The sequence below is a fragment of the Gopherus flavomarginatus genome, chromosome 17 (assembly GCF_025201925.1).
Source record: "Gopherus flavomarginatus isolate rGopFla2 chromosome 17, rGopFla2.mat.asm, whole genome shotgun sequence".
Classification (NCBI taxonomy): Eukaryota; Metazoa; Chordata; order Testudines; family Testudinidae; genus Gopherus; species Gopherus flavomarginatus.
Window position 1 is genome coordinate 11,700,619 of NC_066633.1, and position 23,169 is coordinate 11,723,787.

General features: G+C 40.0%; 1 protein-coding gene across 21 annotated transcripts in view; it reads left to right on the plus strand.

Annotated features, from left to right (window-relative positions):
- The first annotated feature begins 5,322 nt into the window (after nt 1-5,322).
- The window catches only part of FNBP1 (formin binding protein 1), a 153,822-nt gene continuing 135,975 nt past the window's right edge, over nt 5,323-23,169 (plus strand). For 9 of the 21 annotated variants that reach the window (XM_050926113.1, XM_050926112.1, XM_050926116.1 and 6 more), the window contains exon 1: nt 5,324-5,684. In XM_050926113.1, the coding sequence (XP_050782070.1) occupies nt 5,661-5,684 (24 nt within the window). In that variant the 5' untranslated portion in view covers nt 5,324-5,660. Of the gene's footprint in view, nt 5,685-23,169 lie in introns of all 21 variants that reach the window. The other 12 variants (XM_050926117.1, XM_050926121.1, XM_050926123.1 and 9 more) reach the window with 4 other exon arrangements.

Genomic DNA, 23,169 nt, shown 5'->3' on the forward strand with positions numbered 1-23,169 from the left:
AATTATTTTTTTTAAATTCCTTTAAAATAATATATAAGGGTTTTTCTGCTCCTTTATTAAGTTGTTGGATTTTTTTGTAATCAAAATGGAACTAACTTCACTGATGTTCATTGTCCAAATGGAAAATAATACAAAAGCAAAGAGCATCAATAGCAAGAATCAAATTGAATGTTTACTTTTTTCTCTTTTAGTAATCTAAAACATTGCTAATAATATTGGTAAAAATAGTTTACAACAATTATTTTTAAATTTAGAGTGACCGTTTAAAGAATAAAGTTAGGTGTTGTATTGCCAGCTCTGGAAAGTTGAAGTCTGTTATTCACACACCTGTATAAGGTAGCAGCTGTGCAAGTTTCTCCATATTTACCCTGAGGAACAGTCTCTAGAGAGGGGAGTAGTGGGTGGGGAAGGATGAATATGTACAAAGGAAAAAATACAAGAAGCTTCATATGATCTGTCTATGCAATACCATGATTGTGCCAGATGGTCATATGCACAGTCATTTCTGATTAATTGGATGTTACTTTATGTTCCTTGTTATGCTTTTACTTTCCCTTTTCCCAAATTAATTGCTAGATAATGTAAACATGGAAATGCTGTTGTAAACAGATGGAACCTGGACTGGTGTCAAACTATTTTGAAACAAATAAAAACCCTGAGTCATCTTGTAGGGTTATTTCACTCATTTAATTACTTTAACTGACCACTAGATGTCCTTTCAGCAGCAAACCAAATTTGAAAATCCATTGCCCAGAGTAAATGACTATGAAAGTTCAGATTGTCTCTTAAAAGTATTCATGGCCCAAACATCTTTTCTTGCAGCTTAGATTTTTCTTTTTTCTTTTGTGAGTTTATTTCTTGTGGAAGGTGCCAGAATGACAATCTTACATGATGACAGGTTTCAGAGGGTTAGCTGTGTTAGTCTGTATCAGCAAAAACAATGAGGAGTCCTTGTGACATAAGCTTTTGTGGGCTATAGCCCACTTCATCAGCTGCCTACTTTTTTTTTACTCCGTGCATCTGACAAAGTGGATTATTAGTCTCTAAGGTGCCACAAGGACTCCTCCTTGTTTTAGTCTTGCATGAAACATTGCTTACAATGGTAGCTGCAATGGAAGTTTCCATACATCACCTCATTGATAAACCACCGTCCTGATGTAGAGATGCTACATCAATGAATGACTGGGAACTGTTCATTCTTCGTGGTCTTTGCAGTAGGCTCAGTCATTTGTTCCTCCTATACTCCAAACAAGCCTGCCAATGGGGTGATGGGTTTGTTGTTACTGTGCACTAGAAACTAGATGGGGACCGCCCGTTTATTTCCTAGTCCACCAAACAACTATTATTCCACTTTCAGTCCCTGCTGACCTGGACCATATGTGGACCTATGACCCAGAAGTGAAAGTCTGTGTCTCATTCAGTCTGTTGAGCAGCCAGACCCTTAAATAACTTTTTAAAGCATATCTACAATTAAGGTTTCATCTTACGACTAAGCAGAACTGGCTTGTGTATGTTGAGTGTGCCACATCATAGTCTCACACCGGCATATTTACTGTGATAAATCTTACTGTAGCTTCTGCACAAGGTGCATTATCTTGCTTTAAATCCCCAGTGGATACAGCTCCTCTCATCAGTACTTGTTTTTACTGAAAAAGCAGCAAAGAGTCCTGTTTTTACTGAGCTATGGTGTTTTTTTTTCTTTCATGTTCCATTCTCTTTTCATAGATACCTTTATACCCAGTCAGGAGAGTTTCAGCTGCTGAGATGGGGGCAGTAAGGTTAAGTCCCTTGTTACTGGGAAGCAATTGGGGGAACTGGCAGATGGGTATGGTCTCAAGAGCTTCTCATTGCAAGATAAAGTAGGGACATGCGTCAAGATAGGAAGGTGCTCTGTAAGCCCCCAGTGTGTAAGAGGTTAAAAGGAGAACCCAGGTTCTATGCCTATCACCTGGGTGATCTGGGAGGAGTTATAAAGTACAGAGGAAGCAGCTGCAGTAGTGGTGACCTGGGGGCAAGGTATGTCCTCTCCCTGCCTAGCTTGCTGAAAGCTGGAAAGGCCATTGGTAAGAGAGTTCTGATTTTCTTGTTTTTTGTTGTTAATCAAGCCAGTCCCAGTAAAAGGGTCCTGGACAGAACTTTAGTTCAGGGCTTTATTTTATCTTCCCTGACCCTGACTGGGGTAAATGCCAATCATCTGACAGGGTAATCGATCCAGGAAGTTTCTCACAGAGGTGAGAGTTCATAAGAGATTGTATCAGGGCCTCCCAAAATAAGTTCTGATCTGCTACTAGGGGCAGGTCTATACTAAAAATGTGGTATTGATGCAGCTGTGCTGCTGTAGCGCTTAAGTGAAGACACTCCTATGCCAACGGGAGAGCGTTTCCCATCTGCGTAATTAATCCACTTCCCAGAAAGGCAGTGACTATGTCAACGAGAGAAGCTCTCCTGTCAACATAGCACTGTCGACGCAGGAATGAAGGGGTCAGTATAACTACTTGCTCAGGGATGTGGATTTTTCACTACTGACCTAGGTCTGTAGTGTAGACGTGGCCTAAGGGATCAGCGCTTGCCTTTACTAAGGGTACGTCTTCACTAGCAACGTTAAAGTGCTGCCATAGCAGCACTTTAACGTGGCTTGTGTAGTCACGGCACCAGCGCTGGGAGAGCTCTCTCTTGTGTAGTTGCGGCACCAGTGCTGGGAGAGCTGTAAAACAGCCACACCCATGAGGGGAGTAGCTACCAGCGCTGGGAGCCTGGCTCCCAGCGCTGGTGCACTGTCTACACTGCCATGTTACAGTGCTGAAACTTGCGGTGCTTGGGGTGTTTTTTTTTTTTTTTTTTTACACCCCTGAGCGAAAAAATTTCAGCGCTGTAATGTGGCAGTGTAGAGAAGGCCTAAGGGTGTGGTCCTGTGAATGCTCTGCATGTGGAACTCTGAAGTAAATGGGAGTCCTAAACATGGAGAATTTACAAGACTGGGCCCATGTCTTATTGTGACACGTTCATAGGAGGCCTGGTTCATTTGATGTTAAAGGCAAAACTCCCATTAACTTCTGTGTGAGCTGTGTCTAAACCAATGTGGTTAAAACAATTTAAGTGTTTTCTAAGTACCAGTTAAACTGCTCTTTTGAGGTTTTAACAACTTGTTAGCACTTGAGGCTTTCACACTTTGGTTTTAGATGTTTCCAGAATTTCTGCTATTGTTGTTGTTAATTATGTTTATTGATGTAGTGCCTAGACACCAACCAAGAAGGGAGCCTTGTTGTGTTGGGTGATATACAAACACAGAGCTATTGACAATCCCTGGCTGGAAGAATTTACAATCTAAATGGACAAGAAGGACAAATATGGACAGGATTCCCTAACCATGCCTGTGTAACAGGTTTGGCTTGTCCCCCTTCCAGCAGTTTGTGCGACAGGACATCCTAGAGTGCCCTGTGGGTGCTTGTCCTAGATGCACTCTTTCTCTTACTTTCCAAAATGCACTGATACAAATACAGGCCCTGATCCTGTAGTGAGCTCTGGCCAGACCCCTAATGTCAGTGGGGCCCTGTCTAGGTGCAAAGATCTGTCCAAGCAGCACTCACTGCAAAATTGAGGCTGTGGTTAGGCAGCAGTGCATGATAGGTGAACACATATAAACGTGGCTTTGATATCAGAAAAACTCTGTGTGAACACAAACTGAACTCTGTTCAGGTGACTGGTGAATCTAACTTGTTACAATTCACTGCTAAAATATAGCATGAACAAAACCATAGACCCACTTCCTTTCAGAGATAATGGTGACTGCAGTAGTATCTTACAAGTCCTGTTATGTTTAAATCAATTTATTGAACTAGATAGGATAAATATTCATGCAATGAAGTAATTGAAACTTTGTGCGCATTTTTGGTGTAGGTGTTGGAATCCCTTAGTAATTCTCTGCTTCTGGTCCTTTCACAAATGTGGGGGTTGGTGATTTCAGTTTGGCACAGAGTGTATGTTATTTTGGGGGACTTGTCTTGCTATAAATTGGCTAAAAGTTGTCCATCTGTACAGTAATAGATACCTTCTTAAATGTATGTAATGATGGTAATCGCAATTTTACAACCCCTTGTTTATTCAAGTAGCCGTTATTCATGTGAGTTCCGTGGATTTTTGTATTTGTAAGCTTTTCTGGAATGGGCCCAATAACACTTAAAAACATAATGATCTAAAACTCTTGCAAGTTTCCTGTGGTTAGAAAACAGCATTGTAAAATCAGATTAAGTGGCACAGTTGAGTCTGGTTAAGATGTGCACTGTTGCTAAGCGAAATTACTCCAAAACAAAACTTTTGTTTCTAGGGGTTGAGGGCATAAGCATGGTTTTCTCGATGGTTCACAAAGCTTTTGTTTCTAGGGGTTGAGGGCATAGGCATGGTTTTCTCGATGGTTCACAAAGTTGATATAATGCTCTGGACAATTATTTTGCCAATATTTCACTTGAAGAATGATAGTTTGATTAAAGCTCACTTGCTCATGTGTCAAGTTTAGAAGAGATAAATGGTTGACAATTGATTTTGTTAGAAATCACTGGGTTAATTTCTAGCTGAACTTGTGGTAGTTAACTAGGTAACACAAAATGGACACGCTTCAAATACCATATTTTCCTGCCGCAATTTGATCTCTCCCACCCTTGTCCCCCATAGCCTCAACACAATCACAATAATTTGGAGCCTTATTTTTAAAAAATACTGTAAAAATGGTACTTCTGGAGTGGCAGAAATGGGGAAAGAGACCAAGGGAACAGAAACCTGTAGAAATGGGAGACTAGACCTGGAGAATTAATTGTGAGAAAGATTTGGGAGGAAGAGGGGGAAAGGCTAGAGATTAGAGGTCAGAGGAAGGAGAGCCCTAAAGTTTACCATAATATATGCACAATCTTAGTGAATAGTGACTGTTTGGAAAATTGTCCCAGGCAGTGAGGTCCATGCAAAAATCTGTGCAAAGTGGATGTGCTTTTAGAGGGAGTAGAGTATGCAAATTATACTTTCAGTTGTAGCGCTACAGATCTGTGGGGGTACGGGACGCAATAATTCCGCCCCTTAGGTCCAAATCAATGGGATTGCACCCGTGCAGCACGTGGCCACTTTGCCCACCTTCCCAGGGCGCAGCGACAGCTGGAACGTGCAAAGCGAGGCGCCTCCAGCCGGTGGCGCGAGCCCTTCTCTCTCAACAGCCGCCTCGCGTGCCTGCTGGTCTGCGCTTGCGCGGTCCTACATGCTCGCTCCCCGGCTTCTCCCACCTCGCTGATGCTGCTCCTCGGAGCAGGGCGCATGCGCAGTGCCTTGGAGCTGTCAATTCCTCCCCCCACCTCCCCGTATGGTGTGGTGCTGCTGTTGCTGGCTCCCCTGGCCATTTTGCTGTGGAGGGAGAAATGAGGCGGCAGCAGCAGCAGACGCTGCAGTGACCACCACAGAGGAGGAGCGAGGGGGGGGATCGAGAGAGACCCAGACCTAGGACTTGGTTGGGGGGGGTATTTTGCGCAGCCAAAGGAATTTTTGTGGGGGAGGGGAAGGGGTGGTTGATTTTTTTTTTGTGGGGAGAGGGGGGAAAAAAGGGGCAAGACCCCCACTGGCTGATTATCCCCCCACTCTCCAGTGCAACCCCCCTCACCCTCCTCTTCGGAGCTGCTGGAACCATGAGCTGGGGGACAGAGCTGTGGGTAAGTGTGGAGGGCAGACACATTGTGTTGCAGTGTGTGTGTGTGCGCGCGCCGGGGGTGGGATTTCTGCCTGGCTGAGCAGCAGGGGGAGGGTTGTTATTCCTTTCCGTATAGAGGAGGGTGGGTGTGACCCCTCTGCAGGGCTAGCCCTGCAGAGAGACTGTTTACAAAGTTCCAACATATTGCAAGAAAAGTATCCGAAATGCAGCTCCGCCGCCCAGCCCCAGCTGTAATTTATTGTCATAACGGTTTGTGAGCCGAGGATATACACAGTGGCTCTGCGCTGACGCGTACAGCCACTTGAGCAGTCTCCGGGCAGCTGCCGTGAAAGAAGATTGAATAATATTTTGATAAACTTGCACCTTTTATGAAGCAGCTCGTGGCTTCTTAGTAAATGTCTGCAACCTATTTGCAAACTTGAGATCAGTACAACAGTGAAAGAAACTCTGAAACCCAAGTGTAGTGTAACGATAGGTATAATTTGTACGGTTATTTTAACGCACATACTACAATTTAAAAAAAAACTGTTTGGTAGATTTATATAAAAGTCTTCAGTTTCTAAAAAAAAATTGTGAGAAAGATACGGGGAAATAACTAATAGATTTGCTAGAATTTATTTTTCTTCCTGTGGTTGAAGAAAGTGATTAGTGTTAAAAAAAAACAGTCAGACAAAAACAAAGAAAAAAGAAATGGAATTCCAAAGCTGAGAGAAATTGACTTTCAAAACAGAGACTGGGATTTTTCTTTTCTTTTGTAAGGGCTTGGTGGAATGGTTCAGAATGAATTTGTATACAAGGGGTCCAATTTCAGGAGAGGGAGCTGCAGGGGAAAAAAGCAGATAAAATGTTCTTTTTGCTGTTATTGTTTTTGGTCAATACTTGGTGGAGGGACAGTATTTTTGATGAGAAAAGATTTCTGGTGGGAAAATATTTAAAAAATTCAAAAAAATAAAAACAGAGCATTTTGATTGTATAGTTTACCTGACTGTTTTTAAAGTGATCCGGGAAAGTGAGAAGGAGAAACATATTTTGATTTATGTTGAAAGATTAAGATAAAATGTGGGACTATTAAACACTGTGAAAGATAGATTTTAATAATGTGTTTAGTTTTTTTATTGGTGCCCTCATGCAAATGTAGGACAAGGGAAGGAATCCCAAGAGGTGAAAAAGAAAATACATACACATTAAACACAAGAAGGACATGATGCAGCCATGTTTGGCAGCATGATGGTGGAGCATGGGGCAATATGTAATAGCGGGTTTGGGATTGTGCACACACATAATGGGTTAATGATAGGGTATTAAAACTCTTTGGGCAGAACCGTGTTTTGGGGTGAGAAGGAAAAAGGAAATTGAGATTTGGTTGAGGAAGTCAGAAATTAGTGGTAGAGGATTGTGTGGGTTGCAAAGCGCTGCAGGGTTTCAGGCTTGTACGCAAATATTTAAGGATGCTAATCAGTGCAAGTAAAGATGTAAACATAACTGGTTTAATAAAGAGACAGTTTAGTAGATTGTTATCCTTCACAGATACATTACTGGCCTGCTATGGCATACACTTGCCTAAGCATCAGTCTTGCTGATATATTTATGGTCTAGTTAAACCTGTTTATGTCTAGATAGTAAATTATGAAGCAAATGCTTATTTGAAGGTTATTTTAGGTGAGCAAGGTAAATGTGGTACGTAATATTAAAATAATTGCAGATGATGCTATGTTGATTCATTATTATTTCAACAGCCCTACTGCATGGGAATGTATACAGGATGTTTTTTGTCTTTGATGATGATGATGATGATTTAAGGGGAGGAAAAAGACTAAAATAATGGACATATGCTAAATGACCCAGTATAACACTTTTTAAATGGAAAAAAACCAAAATTCTGAAATGTCATATATCAAATAATGTTATTTTACTTCTTGAAAAACTAAAATCTGTGAAGAATAGTATACCAAGATATTTTCACAAGAACAAGTGATCTGAGTAGTTTTTGTGTTACTGTATTTTCTAATTAAAAAAAAAAAAGTTACCTTTTGCAGGTGTGCATATAATATATCATCCCTACTCTAGGCTGCTGTAATGAAAAAGCTTTGGATAGGAGTTCTGATAAAAATGAATGAATAAATAGTTGTATTTTCTATATAACTACTGGTAATTTTTTAATTAATCTTGTGAGTGAAATCTTCGTATAATTGACTTCAGTGGTGCTAAGATTTCACCCTTAATATCTTACATGTACTTTGAGAATTGTGGCAGGTTACTGACAAAAGGATTGAGTATCTAAACTGCACAGAGCTAAATTCTAAATTCAGAATGCAATGGACAATAGTAATTCAGAAGAACAGGAATTGATCAGAATTAGCTTATTTTAAGTTTGTTTAACAGAGCTTCAAAAATTCATCAGTTTCAAATCTGTATTTAGTGCATGCCGTTGATTTCAGTTGATGACAATGCTATTATTTTTGAAAAATTAAATTTCTGTGATTTTAAATTGCAGTGTCTATTTTAAGAAGTCAGGTAATAATCACAAAAAATAGTGAATATGACAAATGTCTATAGAATTCTGTGTGTATTGGTGTCATGAATTGATGAATCACAAGTGGGGGTGGGAGTGAATGTTTTCCTACAGAAGTTTAGAAACTTGAAATCCATTGAAAAATTAGTATTGCTGTACTCACATCTGAGTCAATCATGTGTACTGACCTAGCAGGGTGGACATATGTTCACTCCTCAAAGTTAACAAAGGAGAGGTGAAATATAGCTTGCCTTTCAGCTGCTACAGAATATTAGCCTATATGTCTTATGTACAGTATCTGCTTGTTCCTGCAAAGAAGACTGATTGTAAAGTACCATACTTCAGAAGACATTTTCAAATGTCATTGGTGACTTGAAGTGGTATATTCCCAAGATACTTTGTCATGTGCATTATATACAGAGTTCTTGCAGTTCTGAGATTCTTATTGAGATTTTACTCATTCAAAACTCCCATTGCCTTCAGTGTGAGTTTTGCCTGAGGATACGGTCTTGTTGAATGTAAATGTATGTTTAATTAGCAGAACTCATTACAACTGTTAATGTGGCAATTATATTTAATATCAGGTTGGATGGTCAGGATAATGAGATTGTCTGTCTGGGACCCCTAGTCGGGCCAGGGACACACAGAGGAAGACCCAGAATATCTCCCGTAGAAGCCTGCTTGCACGGCATTTCCGGTATGCAAGTATGCTACACAGCATAGCAGTGACTACTCCACATTCTGCACTGTTTTTTGCAGGAGGTGCCTAACCCCTAAACATCCTCTGCTTGCTTTTGTCTGCGGAGTACTGAAATGAGGCATCTTGTAGCTAGACAGGGAGTGGTGTGGGTCAAAGTCAAAGCTGAGATACTCCACAACTCATTATGTGGCCTAGAGATTAACAGTTACTTCCCATGCATCCCCAGTTCTGTCCACCCGCTGCCCGAGTTATTGTAGTTAGTTCTGAGCTGTAGGCATTTGAGGATGGGTTCTCTCTCTAAATATTCAGGTTTCTGTGATATTTGTAGTTCCTAATGTTAATAAGTATGTGTTAGCAATGTCCTATTTGAAATTGACAACATTGACTAAGTGCTGGTGTTAGGGTTGGGAAAGATAATATAACCAGCAAACAAGTATTTCAGTACGGTCCTGTTTTACAAAACTGTAGCTAACCATCTTTTGGCGTGTTCCTGGGGATGTGTAAATCTCATGGAATCACCTTCAATATTGCATTCTTCAGAATCAAGAGAACAAACATCTGTATTTGTGTGCCTGCGTTTAAGTATTCTGAATGGTATTTTAGATTGAGGAATACTAGTACACTTTAGTAAGCCCCCTGTTTTTTTCTTTCTTTCATGATTGGGTCCTTGTATAGAAAGCAGTCAGATTTACATAGCAAAATTAAATAAAACTAACCTCTGTACTCTAGTCTCTCTTGAATGGAATGTGCAATGGCCACAGAATCAGTATACTGAAGGGGAATGAAAAAGAACAGCTGTTTTTTAATGATAAGTTTGGTAGAATATGTAGTTTTGAGATAGCCACATATAAATTGTGGTTAAGAAATGGTCTGTCATGATTGCTGGGGAGAACCCCGCTCTGGCTATGCACTGTCACATATGGTACATGTGCAGTGATTAGATGTGGAAGGATTCATCTCATTATAGTAATGAATCTTGACCAGATGAGTAGCAGAGTTGTGGATGTTGTGGTAACTTTATACTGAATGTGAAAAATAGGTTAGCAGTTGGTCAAAGTTTTTCAAAGTTATTCACTTAAAATTTTCCCTTCCACTTGGTTGTTTGTAGTGGACTGGATGTTTCTTAACAGCTGCCCAATAGCTGAATTACAGTACAAAAGGCTTGATCCTGCAACACTTAATCATGCAAATAGTTCCATTTGCTGCAGTGAGACTGTTCACATAAGTTAAGTTTGTAGGATTGTGCCTAGCATTTTACCTAATATTTGTAACACTTAGGGACCCTTCTCTATGAAAGTTATTATATAAATGTAAGAGCATTCTATTATAACTGCATAACATAACTTTAAAATACAAATAGCTTCAAAACTGTGGAAAGTGTTCAGAGGGCGGTTATTTTAACACTAATAATTAAATAATGGGTTTTTAGTTCACAATATTCTGTGGTTTCCCATATGCCAAGTTATAATCAGACATACACACCCTGTTAATTTAGACAAACGAAATACTGATGAAACACTGAGGACTTGAAGGTTACTTCCTCGCTGCAACTAATGCATCATTTCCTCTCTCATTACTCATGGCCCTGTTTCGTCGACAGCACCCACATTTTAAAATAAAAGTCTCTAATATTGGTAGGTATTAAAAACTCCTGAACAGTATAGATTTACTTGAATATATTGTCATGAGTTATTTTAATGGGTTTTGCAAATGGGGTACCTTACACTCCGAAATTGTCTTAAAATGAAGTGCATTTGTGTTTCTGACCTTGATGTTACCATCAGATGTGATGTTAAATGAAAGCTGTGCTCTTGTCAGCTTGCTTCCTCTAAGAGGATCTACAAAGTTGGATCTAAGGTTGATGTATAGATTCTCTTCCAAGCCCAGCACCTAGTTTATTCTATGCACTGCATTTGAAATTGATATTGTAAAGCACAATCTTGGTTCCTGTGTTTTCCCCAATGTAAATGGTTAATTCTTAGAATAGTTAAGTAGTGCACCCCTGTAGTTGGATACACTAATCCATTACTCTCCTTGAACTAAGAGAGAAGGAGACAGTTCTTGAGGCATAAGAATACTGAACTAGTAGAGTATATGCACTGAATCATGAGTTAATATATCATTGGTCATGAGCAAATGTAAGAGAACTCCCTTTACATATAGTGACAAGGGCCTGATCTTGCAAGCACTTACAACTGAGCATAATGCTTATTACCATGAGAATTTCTCACCAAATAGTAGTAAACACTATGCCAGGTAGTAAGTATTAGCACAAACTGTCTCTAAATTGCTATGAGCCACCTTATTTGAAGCTATTCTAACTTTTATATGGGTCTCAGTTTTGCTCCCTTGACTACCTTCTCCTTATTTGTATTGAGTAATACCTTCCTCCACGAGTAGCCTTATTAAAGTCCTGAAGAAAGTGGGTTAAATCCTGGATCCACTGAAGTCAATGGCAAAATTCCCATTAACTTAAATGGAGTCACGATTTCACCCAGCAAGCCTGATCTTAGAGTAAGGATATGTCTACACTACCTGCCAGATGGGCGGGTAAGAGTCGATCTATCGTGGATCGATTTATCGCGTGTAGTGTAGACGCGATAAATTGATCCCCTTCGCTCTCCTGTCGACTGCTGAACTCCAGCTTGGTGAGAGGCGGAAGCAAAGTCGACGGGGGAGCCGTGGCAATCGACTCCGCGCCGTGAGGATGTGAGGTAAGTCGAACTAAGATATGTGTATCTTAGGTCGATGTCCCTCCCCCCCGCCCCCCCCCACCAGCGTAGACCAGGCCTAAGGCACTACTTAAACCAAGTAAGGAAGGGCGTGGAGAAGAATTGGGCCCATAATTAAATTGATCATACGTAGCAACAATGCCCTGCTTGTTTGCTCTCCACTTCCTTGTGAGATAGATGTATCAGATGGTGGAGATGAGCAACTTTTCTTTTCTCCCTGTATGTATTTTTTAAAAGATATTGTATTCAGTGGCAAAATACCACATATGTGGACAGTTTTGGGTATGTAATGTCATGATCCTAACGTCTTACTGTTTTCTCACTGGATCACATTCTGTTAATGTAATGTGTGTATTTGTCTATATGCTGGGTCAAACATTGATTATAAAAATTATGAATCATTTTACAATATCTTCATTGCATTGTATAGGTCTCTTTCTGCTTGCCCAGTTATAATGGTGTTAGAGGCCAAAAGAGGCAAATGACTAAACATATTTTTAAAAGCAGAACTCCCATGGTCATCTTCTTTTAGACCATGTTAAAATAAGTTGCTTTTTAAAATAAAAAAAAATCAGTTTTGTGAAAAGTCTTGCATTGCCATCTGGAATTGTATGTCTATAAAAGAACTATGTTATGAGTATTAGTCCTCAGTATACTCTCCCATGGTTATTTTATAACTTGATTGGTGGAAAGACTCCATCCGTACTGACTGTAAAAGGAATTGTTGGGCTCTTTGTGTTTGTGTTTAAAAATATCTGAGCAATTTCATCTACTGTTCTGCTTTTTATCTTTAAGGAGAGAGGATTTATATAATGATGAGGTACTTTCAATGGCCTGTCCTCATATTTTCTACCTCTTTGTTAAAGAACAGGGAGTTTACAGTTCTTTGGAATGAGTCAGGAATGGAGCACAATATATTTTTTCATTTTCATAGTCATAGAATCTTTCAACCGCTGAGTTAGATGCTGAAAATCCCTGCACCCTCCTAAGCAGTGAGTACAATCAAACATGAGATGATGGTCTTTTGGAGTTTTTAAAACACATTTATCTTATATTAATGTTGTGAAACTTTCTTTTTAAGCTTTGTTGCATAATTCCTGCTCTGCATGAATAACTTCACTAAAAAGGAGCAGCTGTACATTTTGCAACTTGATTTACCTCATCCTATGTCATTCTCATTCAGTGGCCATCCTCTTTATGAACTTTTGGCAAACATTCTCCACTTGTTCAGAATACTACTCCATCAAATGGTTCCAAAAGCTAATTCATGGTTTATGTATTAAATCATGCACTGTATTATCAATTACTTTACAATTCATAAAAATATTTAAAAATAGATTTCCCTTTGTGCATAACAAGTCTTTCACCTCTGATGAAATTTTCTCCCCAGAAACTTGTCTTTATGTCTAACAAATATTTTTTGCAACAAACTAGTTAAACCAGCAGAAGCCAAAAATGCTGTGCGCTCTCGACATGTGCAGTGATTCCTCTTCAGCTGGCAGTCTTAGCACTGAGATGCCAAAATGTGAAAAGTACTGTATATTGAAGCAGCATGTAGCTCTATGCTTTCCATGCAGTCGTGGTAGTGTCGACTGGGGATCCCTCTGGGTTTGTCGCACGATTAGGTTGCTGCTGGGCTGTTTGCGTAGCCTCATTTTCTTTGTCACTGATTTCTTTTGACTAAGTTTATTCAGAAAGATTTCTTCTTGTGTATTCTTTTAAAAGGCTACACAAGATTCTTTTCTAAAGATGTTTCTTGCGCTTCATGTAAGCCTTGTGCCAAATCTGGGCTCAGGTTCTAGATTCCCTGTGATATGGAACAACATAAATAAAACTCTGATGGAACATTCCAAATTGACTGCCGCGAAAGACATTAATTTCCTAGAGAGGCTTGGTAGGGCAGCAGTGCTATTGCAAATTCACCCTTCTCAAGGCCATAGAAAAAAGATGAAGGGATGCCAAAGGCTGTCCTGTAAACTCATATGCCACACCTATGGACTTCAGTGGGATCAATAAGTATAGCTGATGAACGCAAGTTGGCCTGAAACAAAACCTTTACCTGTTTGTTTTGTTTTTTTTGCTTTATAGAGGGAATGCACAGGTTATAAAAACAGTGACCTTGGCATAGGTTCTCTCTCTGGAATTAATGAATGGCTTGGACCATCAATTCATCTAGACAGCCAATAATCCCTGGGAAATACTCTGATGCATTATGGATTGTTCTTGCTTCAATAACAAACAGTTCTTACATTAACTACAGCTATGTTCTTGGGGCATGTTTATTCAGTCAGTGGGTAATTATTTTGTGGCAGTGCATTTTAGGTGCAAAGAATTGAGGTTATGAAACATAATATATGAAAGAGCTCTCTCCAATATTCCTGTAGTTTTTAGATATAGGGCCAAATTTTACACTCTCACAGTGCAACCACATAGCAGTCAAGGTAGTTGCAAAGGTATATCTGAGAAAATCTCAGCCTATGTTGTAGGTGTGGTTTGTAGGGCCTGCCTGTTAATTTTGCTTCTTTTTAGTGGCATATGACTTTTACAGCCTGTAACAATTCAGGCTAAAATTTTCCATATTGTATATCTGCCTGAGGTTAATTTGTTCGGAAAATTTCAGCCAAAATGGTTCAGACTCTGCTGAGAACGAAGCTGGGGAAAAATGCATTGTTTTGCCCATATTAAATTATGGTGACCTTTGCTTTGAAAAGTTCTAGTACCCGCTTTGGAGCAGGGACTTGAAATTTAACGGGGGGAGGAAGGACGGGTGGCCGTTGTGCTAGGGATGCATTATGATACTGTCTTTAATTAGATGATCACATGCAACTTTTTTTCCACAGGACCCTTGCCTCATTCAACACACAGGATGGACCTGCTCTGTAGATAATGAGGGTTGTGCAGTAAAAGAGTCTGTTGTCTGTAGGACCCTAACTCATTTGTTGCAGAAGTTGGAAGTTGTGTAGTTAAGAGGGCAAGGGAGTACAGAAAGAAAAAGGATGGCCTCAGGTTAAGGCTATTGAATGCTGCCCTGAAGAACTGGATTCTGCCACAGATTTCCCATGTAATGCTAAGTAAATTCTTAAATCAGACTTTTCACAGGTGGTCGCTGTTTGTATGTTCCCATTTTCTGAGAGTCCAACTTGATACTCTGGGGTCTGATTTGAAGAAGTGTTGAGCACCCACAGTTGCAACTGAAATCAATGGGAGCTGGGCTTTGAACATATACATTTGTTTATAATACTAAGTACTCTTAAAAAAAATCAGTTCCAAGGTGTCTCAGACTGGGCACCCAAAATTAATGGAAATTTTTAACTTTAATCTCTCTATGCCTCAGTTCCCCATCTGTAAAATACCATCTCCTCATGGGAGTATAATTAGGCAGGCCAAAATAGAATTTGAAGAGCAACTAGCCAAAGACTCAAAAACTAACAGCAACAATTTTTAAGTACATCAGAAGCAGCAAGTCTGCCCAGCAATCGGTGGTGCCACTGGACAATCCAGGTGCTAACGGATCACTCAAGGGGGTAAGGCCATTGTGGAGAAGCTAAATGAATTCTTTGCATGAGTCTTCATAGCACAAGATGTGAGGGATATTCCCACTCCTGAGCCACTTTTTGTAGGTGACAGTCCTGAGGAACTGTTCCAGATTGAGATGCCAGTAGAGGAGATTTTGGAACAAATTGATAAAGTAAACACTAATAAGTCATCAGAACAAGATGGTATTCACGCAAAAGGTCTGAAGGAACTGATGTATGAAATTGCAGAACTACTAACTGTGGTATGTAACCTATCATTTAAATCGGCTTCTGTATCAGATGACTGGAGGATAGCTAATGTGACACCAATTTTTAAAAAAGGCTCTAGAGGCAATCCTGGCAATTACATGTAGTAAGCATAACTTCAGTACCAGACAAACTGGTTGAAAGTATAATAAAGAACAGAATTATCAGACATATAGTTGAACATGATTTGTTGGTGAAGAGTCAACATGGCTTCTGTAAATGGAAATCATGTCTCACTGATCTACTAGAATTCTTTGAGGGGGGTCAACAAACATGTGGACAAAGGTGATCCACTGGATATAGTGTACTTGGACTTTCAGAAAGCCTTTGACAAGGTTCCTCACCAACGGCTCTAAAGCAAAGTAAGCAGTCATGAGATAAGAAGGAAGGTCCTCTCATAGATCAGTAACTGGTTAAAACAAAGAGACGGGAAACAAAGAGTAGGAATAAATTGTCTGTTTACAGACTGGAAAGAAGTATATAGTGGGGGCCCCCAAGGGTCTGTACTGTTCAACGTATTCATAAATGATCTGGAAAAAGGAGTAAACAGCGAGGTGGCAGAAACTGCAGATGATAAAAAATTATTCAAGATAGATAAGTCGAAAGCAAACTGCGAAGAGTTACAAATGGATCTCACAAAACTGGGTGATAAGGCAGCAAAATGGCAGATGAAATTCAGTGCTGATAAATGCAAAGTAATATACATTGGAAAACATCCCAACTATACATACTGAATGATGGGATCTATGTTAGCTGTTACTCCTCAAGAAAGAGATTTTAGAGTCATTGTGGATAGCTCTCTGAAAATGTGCTCAATGTGCAGCAGTCAAAAAAGCTGCCAGAATGTTAGGCCCCATTAGGAAAGGGATAGATGATATCATAATGCCACTATATAAATCCATGGTATTCCCACACCTTGAATAGGAGTGTAGTTCTGATCACCCCAATTAAAAAAAGGTAGATTTAAAAATAGAAAAGGTACAGAGAAGGGCAACAAGAATGATAAGGAGTGTGGAACAGCTTCTGTATGAGGAGAGAATACAAAGACTGGAACTTTTCAGCTTGGAAAAGAGATGATTAAGGGAGATATGATAAAGGTCTATGAAACCATGAATTGTGTGGAGAAAGTATAATTTAAAGACTGTATCATAATTAAGGCTACATTTTAGTCATGAAGTATTTTTAGTAAAAAGCCATGGACAGGTCATGGGCAGTAAACAAAAATTCATGGCCTATGACCATCCATGACTTGTATTGTATATCCCTGACTAAATCTTGGGGGGGAGTGGGGGCACAGTGGGTGCTGAGGTGTGTGGCTTGGAGGTGGCCGGGGAGTGCGGCCTGGGACCCTGCCAGTGCTGGGGGGAGGGGGTTGGCGGGGCTGGCAGGCTCCCTACCTGGCTTCATGTCTCCCCAGAAGTGGTGACATCCCCCTCCTTCTGCTCCTAGGTGGAAGCCTGGCCAGGCAGTTCCGCGTGCTGCTTCTGCCCCAAGTGCCAGCGCCGCAGCTCCCATTGGCCAATAACTGCAGCCTGCGGGCGAGGGAAGTGTGCAGAAACCTCTGGCCATGCCGCACCTCCACCTAGGAGTAGAGGAATGTTGCTGCTTCTGGGGAGCTTCCCACAGTTAGTGCTGCCCAGAGCCCTCAACCCCCCTATGCCCCAGCCCTGAGGCCCCGCCCCAAAGTCCTGCTGCTGGTGGTGGCCTGAGACTGCCCCAGCAGCAGCCAGTGTGGCTGATGCAGGGGCTGCCCGAGCTGGTCAGGTGGCCCCCAGGCCACGTGCACTGGTCACTGCAGAGGTCATGGAAGGTCACGAAATCCGTGACCTCCATGACAAACTTGCAGCCTTAATCATAGACACCAACACATCTGGGGCTGGAGCACCCATGGGGAAAAAAATGGTGGGTGCTGAGGTGCAGCCACCCTGTCAGCTCACCCCCACCCCACCAGGACCTTCTGCCTACCAGTGACCTCACCATTCAGCGCCTGTCCGCCCCCCCCCCCCCCGCGCCTGCTGCAGTTGTCTGTTTTGCAGCGTGCAGGAGGCTGGGAGGGAGGGGAAGGAGTGAGGATGCATCATGTTTGGGGGAGGGGACAGAACTGGGTGAGAAGAGGTGTGGTGTGGGTGGAGCCTTGGGGGAAGGGGTGTAGTTGGGGCGGGGTCTGGGGCAGAGCCCCTGGCGCTTTGAAAAGTTGGTGCCTGTGGCCTTAATCATAATGTTTAGGCACGTGGGGGCTGAATTAATATTGCACAAGCAATCTTAATTCTGGAATTTTCCAACATTCAAGGGCTTGATTTTGCAAGCTTTATTTTCTTTTTCCACAGGTTTTTGCATGTAATATTCATATATGGGTGATTTTGTTAGCTTGAATGTACACGTAGACCTCTGCAGTTATACTTTACTTCCTTATTCACTGTGGATGAATATTTGATCAAATCTGAAAACAAGAGCTGTATCCGGAAGTGTGCACTATTTATTCTCAGTTTGCATTTACCGATTTCATACCTAGAATTTTGTGAACCTTATCTAACAAATAGTTTTAAAATAACAGATTAGATTTTTTTACTCAGTGAGTTATATTATCTCATAAATACTAAAAACATTAAGTTCTGCTTTAACACATTTCTGTTGTATTTTAAAGAAACGCCAGAAAACCCACCAAATTGGCATGTAGCAGCAAACAAATGAATGAGCATGCATTTTGTTTGGTTGTTTAAACAAAAGTTAAATGAGCAAGGAGAAATATTTTTTGCCCACATGAGGGCTGTTACTCTGTCACAGGCAAGGTTTATAAGAGCTGTGTTCATTAAGGAATGTGTAGCCAAGATTTTTCTTTGCTTCTTTATCAAAAGAAAAACAGGCTGTATACAAAATGACAGATATTAAACTACGTAAATGTCTGTTCTGTGATACCAACCTTCCTCTTCTGGATGTAATACTCCATATATAATCAAGGAAGAAGCATAAAAGGAAAGGAGAAAGAGGGGGAAATCTGTGTGTGTGTAGGCCAATATCCTTTATTTTCCTATGACTTGCGTTAAAATTTGACAACACATATCGTTTGTGTGTTTCACAGAAGATAATCTCTGGCAAATGTTCTCACCTTGGTATGTAACTGTAGTTAAAATTTTACTAATGCTTGTTTTCAGTTTTCTGTTGAAGATAAAGCTAAACAAAAAATTTAATAACCTAGAAAAAATAATAAACACTAGTTTAGTTGCTTCTTTTCTGAAAGCTTCCATCATCATCAGGCCAGACGATCAGGTCAGCTCTTCTCAGAGGAGAGCCTAGCCACACTGATCCAGTCATTCATCACCTTCAAGTTCGATCAGTACAGTGTACTCTACCTGGCAATAAAAGTGAAGGCTGCATGGAAGTGCTGGCAGGTACAACAGCCTGTCTGTTATGCAATAAGAAGGCATATTACGTGAGCCCTATGTACACAATACTGGCTCCCTGTTTAAATTTGGATCCAGCTGAAGGGTCCAGATCCTTATTTTCAAATCCCTTGATGGGTTGGGATCTAGCTATTTAAAAAAAACCAACCCTTTCTCTCCCTTCAAGAACCACAATGCCAGCTATACTGTACAGAGATAATTTGGTTGGCAGAGAGCAAGATGAAACTCTCTGATGGTGGGAAGTAGGGCATTTCCAGTAATGGATCTGCAGGTATGAAATGCTTACCCATGGGAGAGCCTGATGAGCCTCCAAACTTTTAAAATGCAATGCAAGACCTGTCATTTAGCAAAAGCCTTCCCTCACTCTAGTAGACAAGAGAACAGAAGAAAGGCCAAGCAAAGTTTCCTACAGAATAAACAACTAAAGACCTCCTGAGTAACATGGACTGGAACTACAGGATTCTTGGAACATGTTTAGCAATACAGTATATTTAATTCTGAACATGGCACACAAATGCCACTGTGATTGCCACTTTAGGAACATGTTCATTGGTTCATACTATGTCTTTCTGACTAATGTAACATAGGCCCTCTCTGGACTGTTCTTTATGAGGTGAGATTTTTCAACTTGTTATACAGTTCACCTGAGCTGTGCAATGACCGGAAACAGCACAGTAGTCACCTTCTTAACTAGTATTTGAACTCAATTAAATCAAAAGTCAAGACTTTCCCTTTCATGTGATTTTTGTTGGGTTTTCATCCAGGTTGGGTACAGAAATTTGTATTGGCTTGACGTAATATTGCTTTTCTGGTGGGTTTATGGAGTAGTCTTTGGTTAGTCATAAAGCCATCACCTGAGATGTTGACAGAGTAATTGGAAGTCAAATAAGAGATTTTTTTGCATCCTCTGCTATTTAGCATAAGATACCGAAGCAGAGAAAAGCAAGATGTCTATTTTAGAATTAGGGTCACAAAATGTAGTGCTCACCATTTTTCTGTGTTCAAAATGTGTAGGGAAGTTGCCGTCCTTGAAGCCTGCTGGTCAGTGGAGCAGTATTAATTTCTTTCTGGGGGCAAATCACTCAACTAACCTCCCAGCTGGGGGTTGGATTGATTCTTTAATCATGTTGGCTTCAGAGAAGGGGTTATATGAATCACTCTACCCTGAAGCTTCCTCAGGGTATTAGGGCTAAATTAAACAATCTGGGCCTAATGTGTAAGCCGTAATAGACTTTGAGAGACTCCATCAGATAAGAAGAGTTTTAAAAATTAATCAGAAAATCAAACCACTGATAAAAGAAAAAAGGCTGAAGGGCAGAATCATCCTTAACAGCCTGGGACTAATACATTTGCTTTCTGTACTTTACATTCAGATTCTATTAGGGAGTTAAAAAAGAAATGCATGAACTGCATAGTTCCATTCATGGCACTGCATTAAGAATGTATTTTTTTTCTATCCTTTGTGTATACATTCCATATTTAATCCAAAAATAACTGATCAAAGAACATTAAAGTTGAACAATTAAACTTCCAGGAGTCAGGAAATTCCAAAGTTAAGGTTACACACACAGACTTATCACAGCATCCTTTTATATATGCATACTGATAGTTACTTGATCTTTTGCTAATTTCTTTAAAATCCTGCCATTGTTGCAACAGGCTTTGCTTGGTAGTCTTGATAGTGCAAAGGCTAACACGTGTTCTTACCTTTATGCACTGTGAAGTGCATAAAGTTAAACACATAAGTAAGTGATTTTTGGGTTGTTTTTTTCTGTTGTTGCAAGACTGAGACCTTACGGTCTGAGCCAACTCTCATTGAAGTCAATGGAAAGACTCCCACTGACTTGGACAGGAACTGGAGCTGACCATTAGCAGTATTTTGTATATTAGGTGCTGAGATACAATGGTGATAGTGTTATATAAATGCCTAGTTATGTCTGCTAGAGAACTGATGTTTTTGAATGTCATTTATATACAAGAATACAATGAAAGGAATGAGGCTCCATGGCTTTACCTTAAATCTGCTATGTTACCTGGTGTGATATTAAGGTCTTTGTGCCTAAGTTTGCCTGTTAGTTAAAGGGTGATAACAGTACTTCTCCACCTTTATAGAGCAGTTTGAGATCCTCTGCTTAACAGAAACATCGCACTTTGCTACAAAAGTTAAAATATTTATTATTAACAAATACTTCTTATAAATTGGGTTATGAAGTTGCATTAAAGGACATAGGCAAGCATGATTATGAGGTATAAAGAGGCTAGATTTTCTCCCACAAGTGCAATCTCCAGAAACACTTTGTTAACCCAGTCCAATACGAAATTTCCTTGGCCCTACAGGCTCTGGAAGATTATGGATACTGGCTCTGTGGCACTGCCCTGGATACTTAGTCTGTGCCAAGTCAATTTATCCAGGTAAAATACCAGCCTGATGTGAAAACTGAAACAAAACCCATTCTCTGGGAGTGGGCTTTAGAGCTTCTGAAAATAAGCAGTTTACTTTCCCATGTCCTGTCTGACAGCAGCAACAGTGTCAAGTGAGACTTTGGACCAGACATAGAGGTTTCTAGAAACTTTAAATCAAAATGCTGCTGTTGGGGATGGGGGGGAAGTTTCACTATGACTGCTAGAGAGCACTAAGGAAATTCCTGCCCCCCTCATTGTTGTGGGAGAGGAGACTGGCCACTGAGGTCTGGGTAGATGAAATTCACTTTTCTCTCTTCCCCCTTCGTGTGTGTATGCACCCATGTATTTATTTTCTTCCCTTGTTCAGTTTGGTTCATTGGTCCATTTCTTTTCTTTCCCTTGCCAGCAAAGAAGAATATCTGGTAAATTCAAACCAATGTACCCTTTCAAATTAGTCGTGGAAGATCTAGTTATTTATCTGAGGAATAGTCCGCCCCATATTAAAACACCAAGGGATTTGTGGGGTATCCTGTGAAGCCTTGCTCAAGTTCCCTAACTGCAATATGTGGTGATCAGTAACTCCACGCCTAGTAATATGGTGATGGAAGAGGTTTTACTTCCTCTTCATAATAGGTAGAGGGCTCTTTAACGTAGCAGACAATGGCATAACAAGATCTGATGGATGAAAGTGGAAATCAGGGAAGTTCAAACTGGAAATAAGGAACACATTTTTAGCAGTGAGGATATCAGCTGTTGGAACAGATTACCAGGGGTCACATGGAATATTTAAATCAAGATTGGATGATCTTCTAAAAGAGATGCTCTAGTTTCACTACAAGTTGTTGGGATCACTAGCCTGTGTAATAGAAGATGTCAGACTGAATGGCTGTAATGGTCCCTTGGGTGTTAAAATCTGTGCATCTATTTAAAAAAATAAGTCTGCAAAATCCATGGAGGTCACTGAGTTTCTCTTAGCCAGTAGCCTTTGAGGATTATTTCACTTGAATCTTTCTGATTTTTTTTGTAAGACTGTTGCTGGTTATCTGCCTACAACAGTGAAACAGTTGTTTTGCATATGACAGGCTTCGTGTACTTCTTTATATATTACTGAGATCTGGTTCTGCATAAGCATTTCTGAGAAACTTAGTCACTATGGTATTTCACTTCCATTTTTCTTTTCTTTTCTCTTTTTTTAAGAGGCAAAAATCTCACTTCATCTAAGAATTACCTATTTAGTATAAGACTTGTGTGGCTGTCCTTGAGCAGCATGCAAGAAATAGATGATTTGTCATTTACTTCCAGTTTGGACAGTTAATATTGATTGACTCTGTATTTTGGGATTTACATTACCAGTAATAATAATACAGCAAAAAATGCTTTTGTGATAATCCTCTTCTGGAAAGACAATCTTAAGCACTCTTGGGCAAATGTATGCAAACAAGCTAATTTTTTTAACACTGCCATTTCTTAAAGTAATGCTTGAGATTTTAGAGCATTTGGTCTAAATATTCATAAAACATAATTTTCTGCTGTGTAAATTAAGAGAAGTTCAAAGTAAAGAATTAAAAATGTTGAAGAAAAGCTATTTTGGATACTCCATATATTTGCAGTTTATGCTTTTAGGTGCAGTGAAAATCTTAGTAGCCATTTATTTTTGCTAGGTTTTAACCTTTTTCAATATTTTCTTTAATATGGAAAAAGGATAAATTGATGAAAGTTAAGTTTATCTTGGCGTATCTATCACATGCAGTAGAATAACAGTATATATTTATTATGATAAATACCAAACAGCATTAACTTGTACAGGATTTGTGGTTTTAATTAGGTTGTAAAACCTTACTTTGTTTGGATTCTTTGTGGCATTACTGTTTCTGTTAATTCTGGAGATAACTTGTCATTCTGCCCTTGTTTCCTGTGCCACTGTTTTCGCCAAAGCATATTCATAGTTGTAAAAGA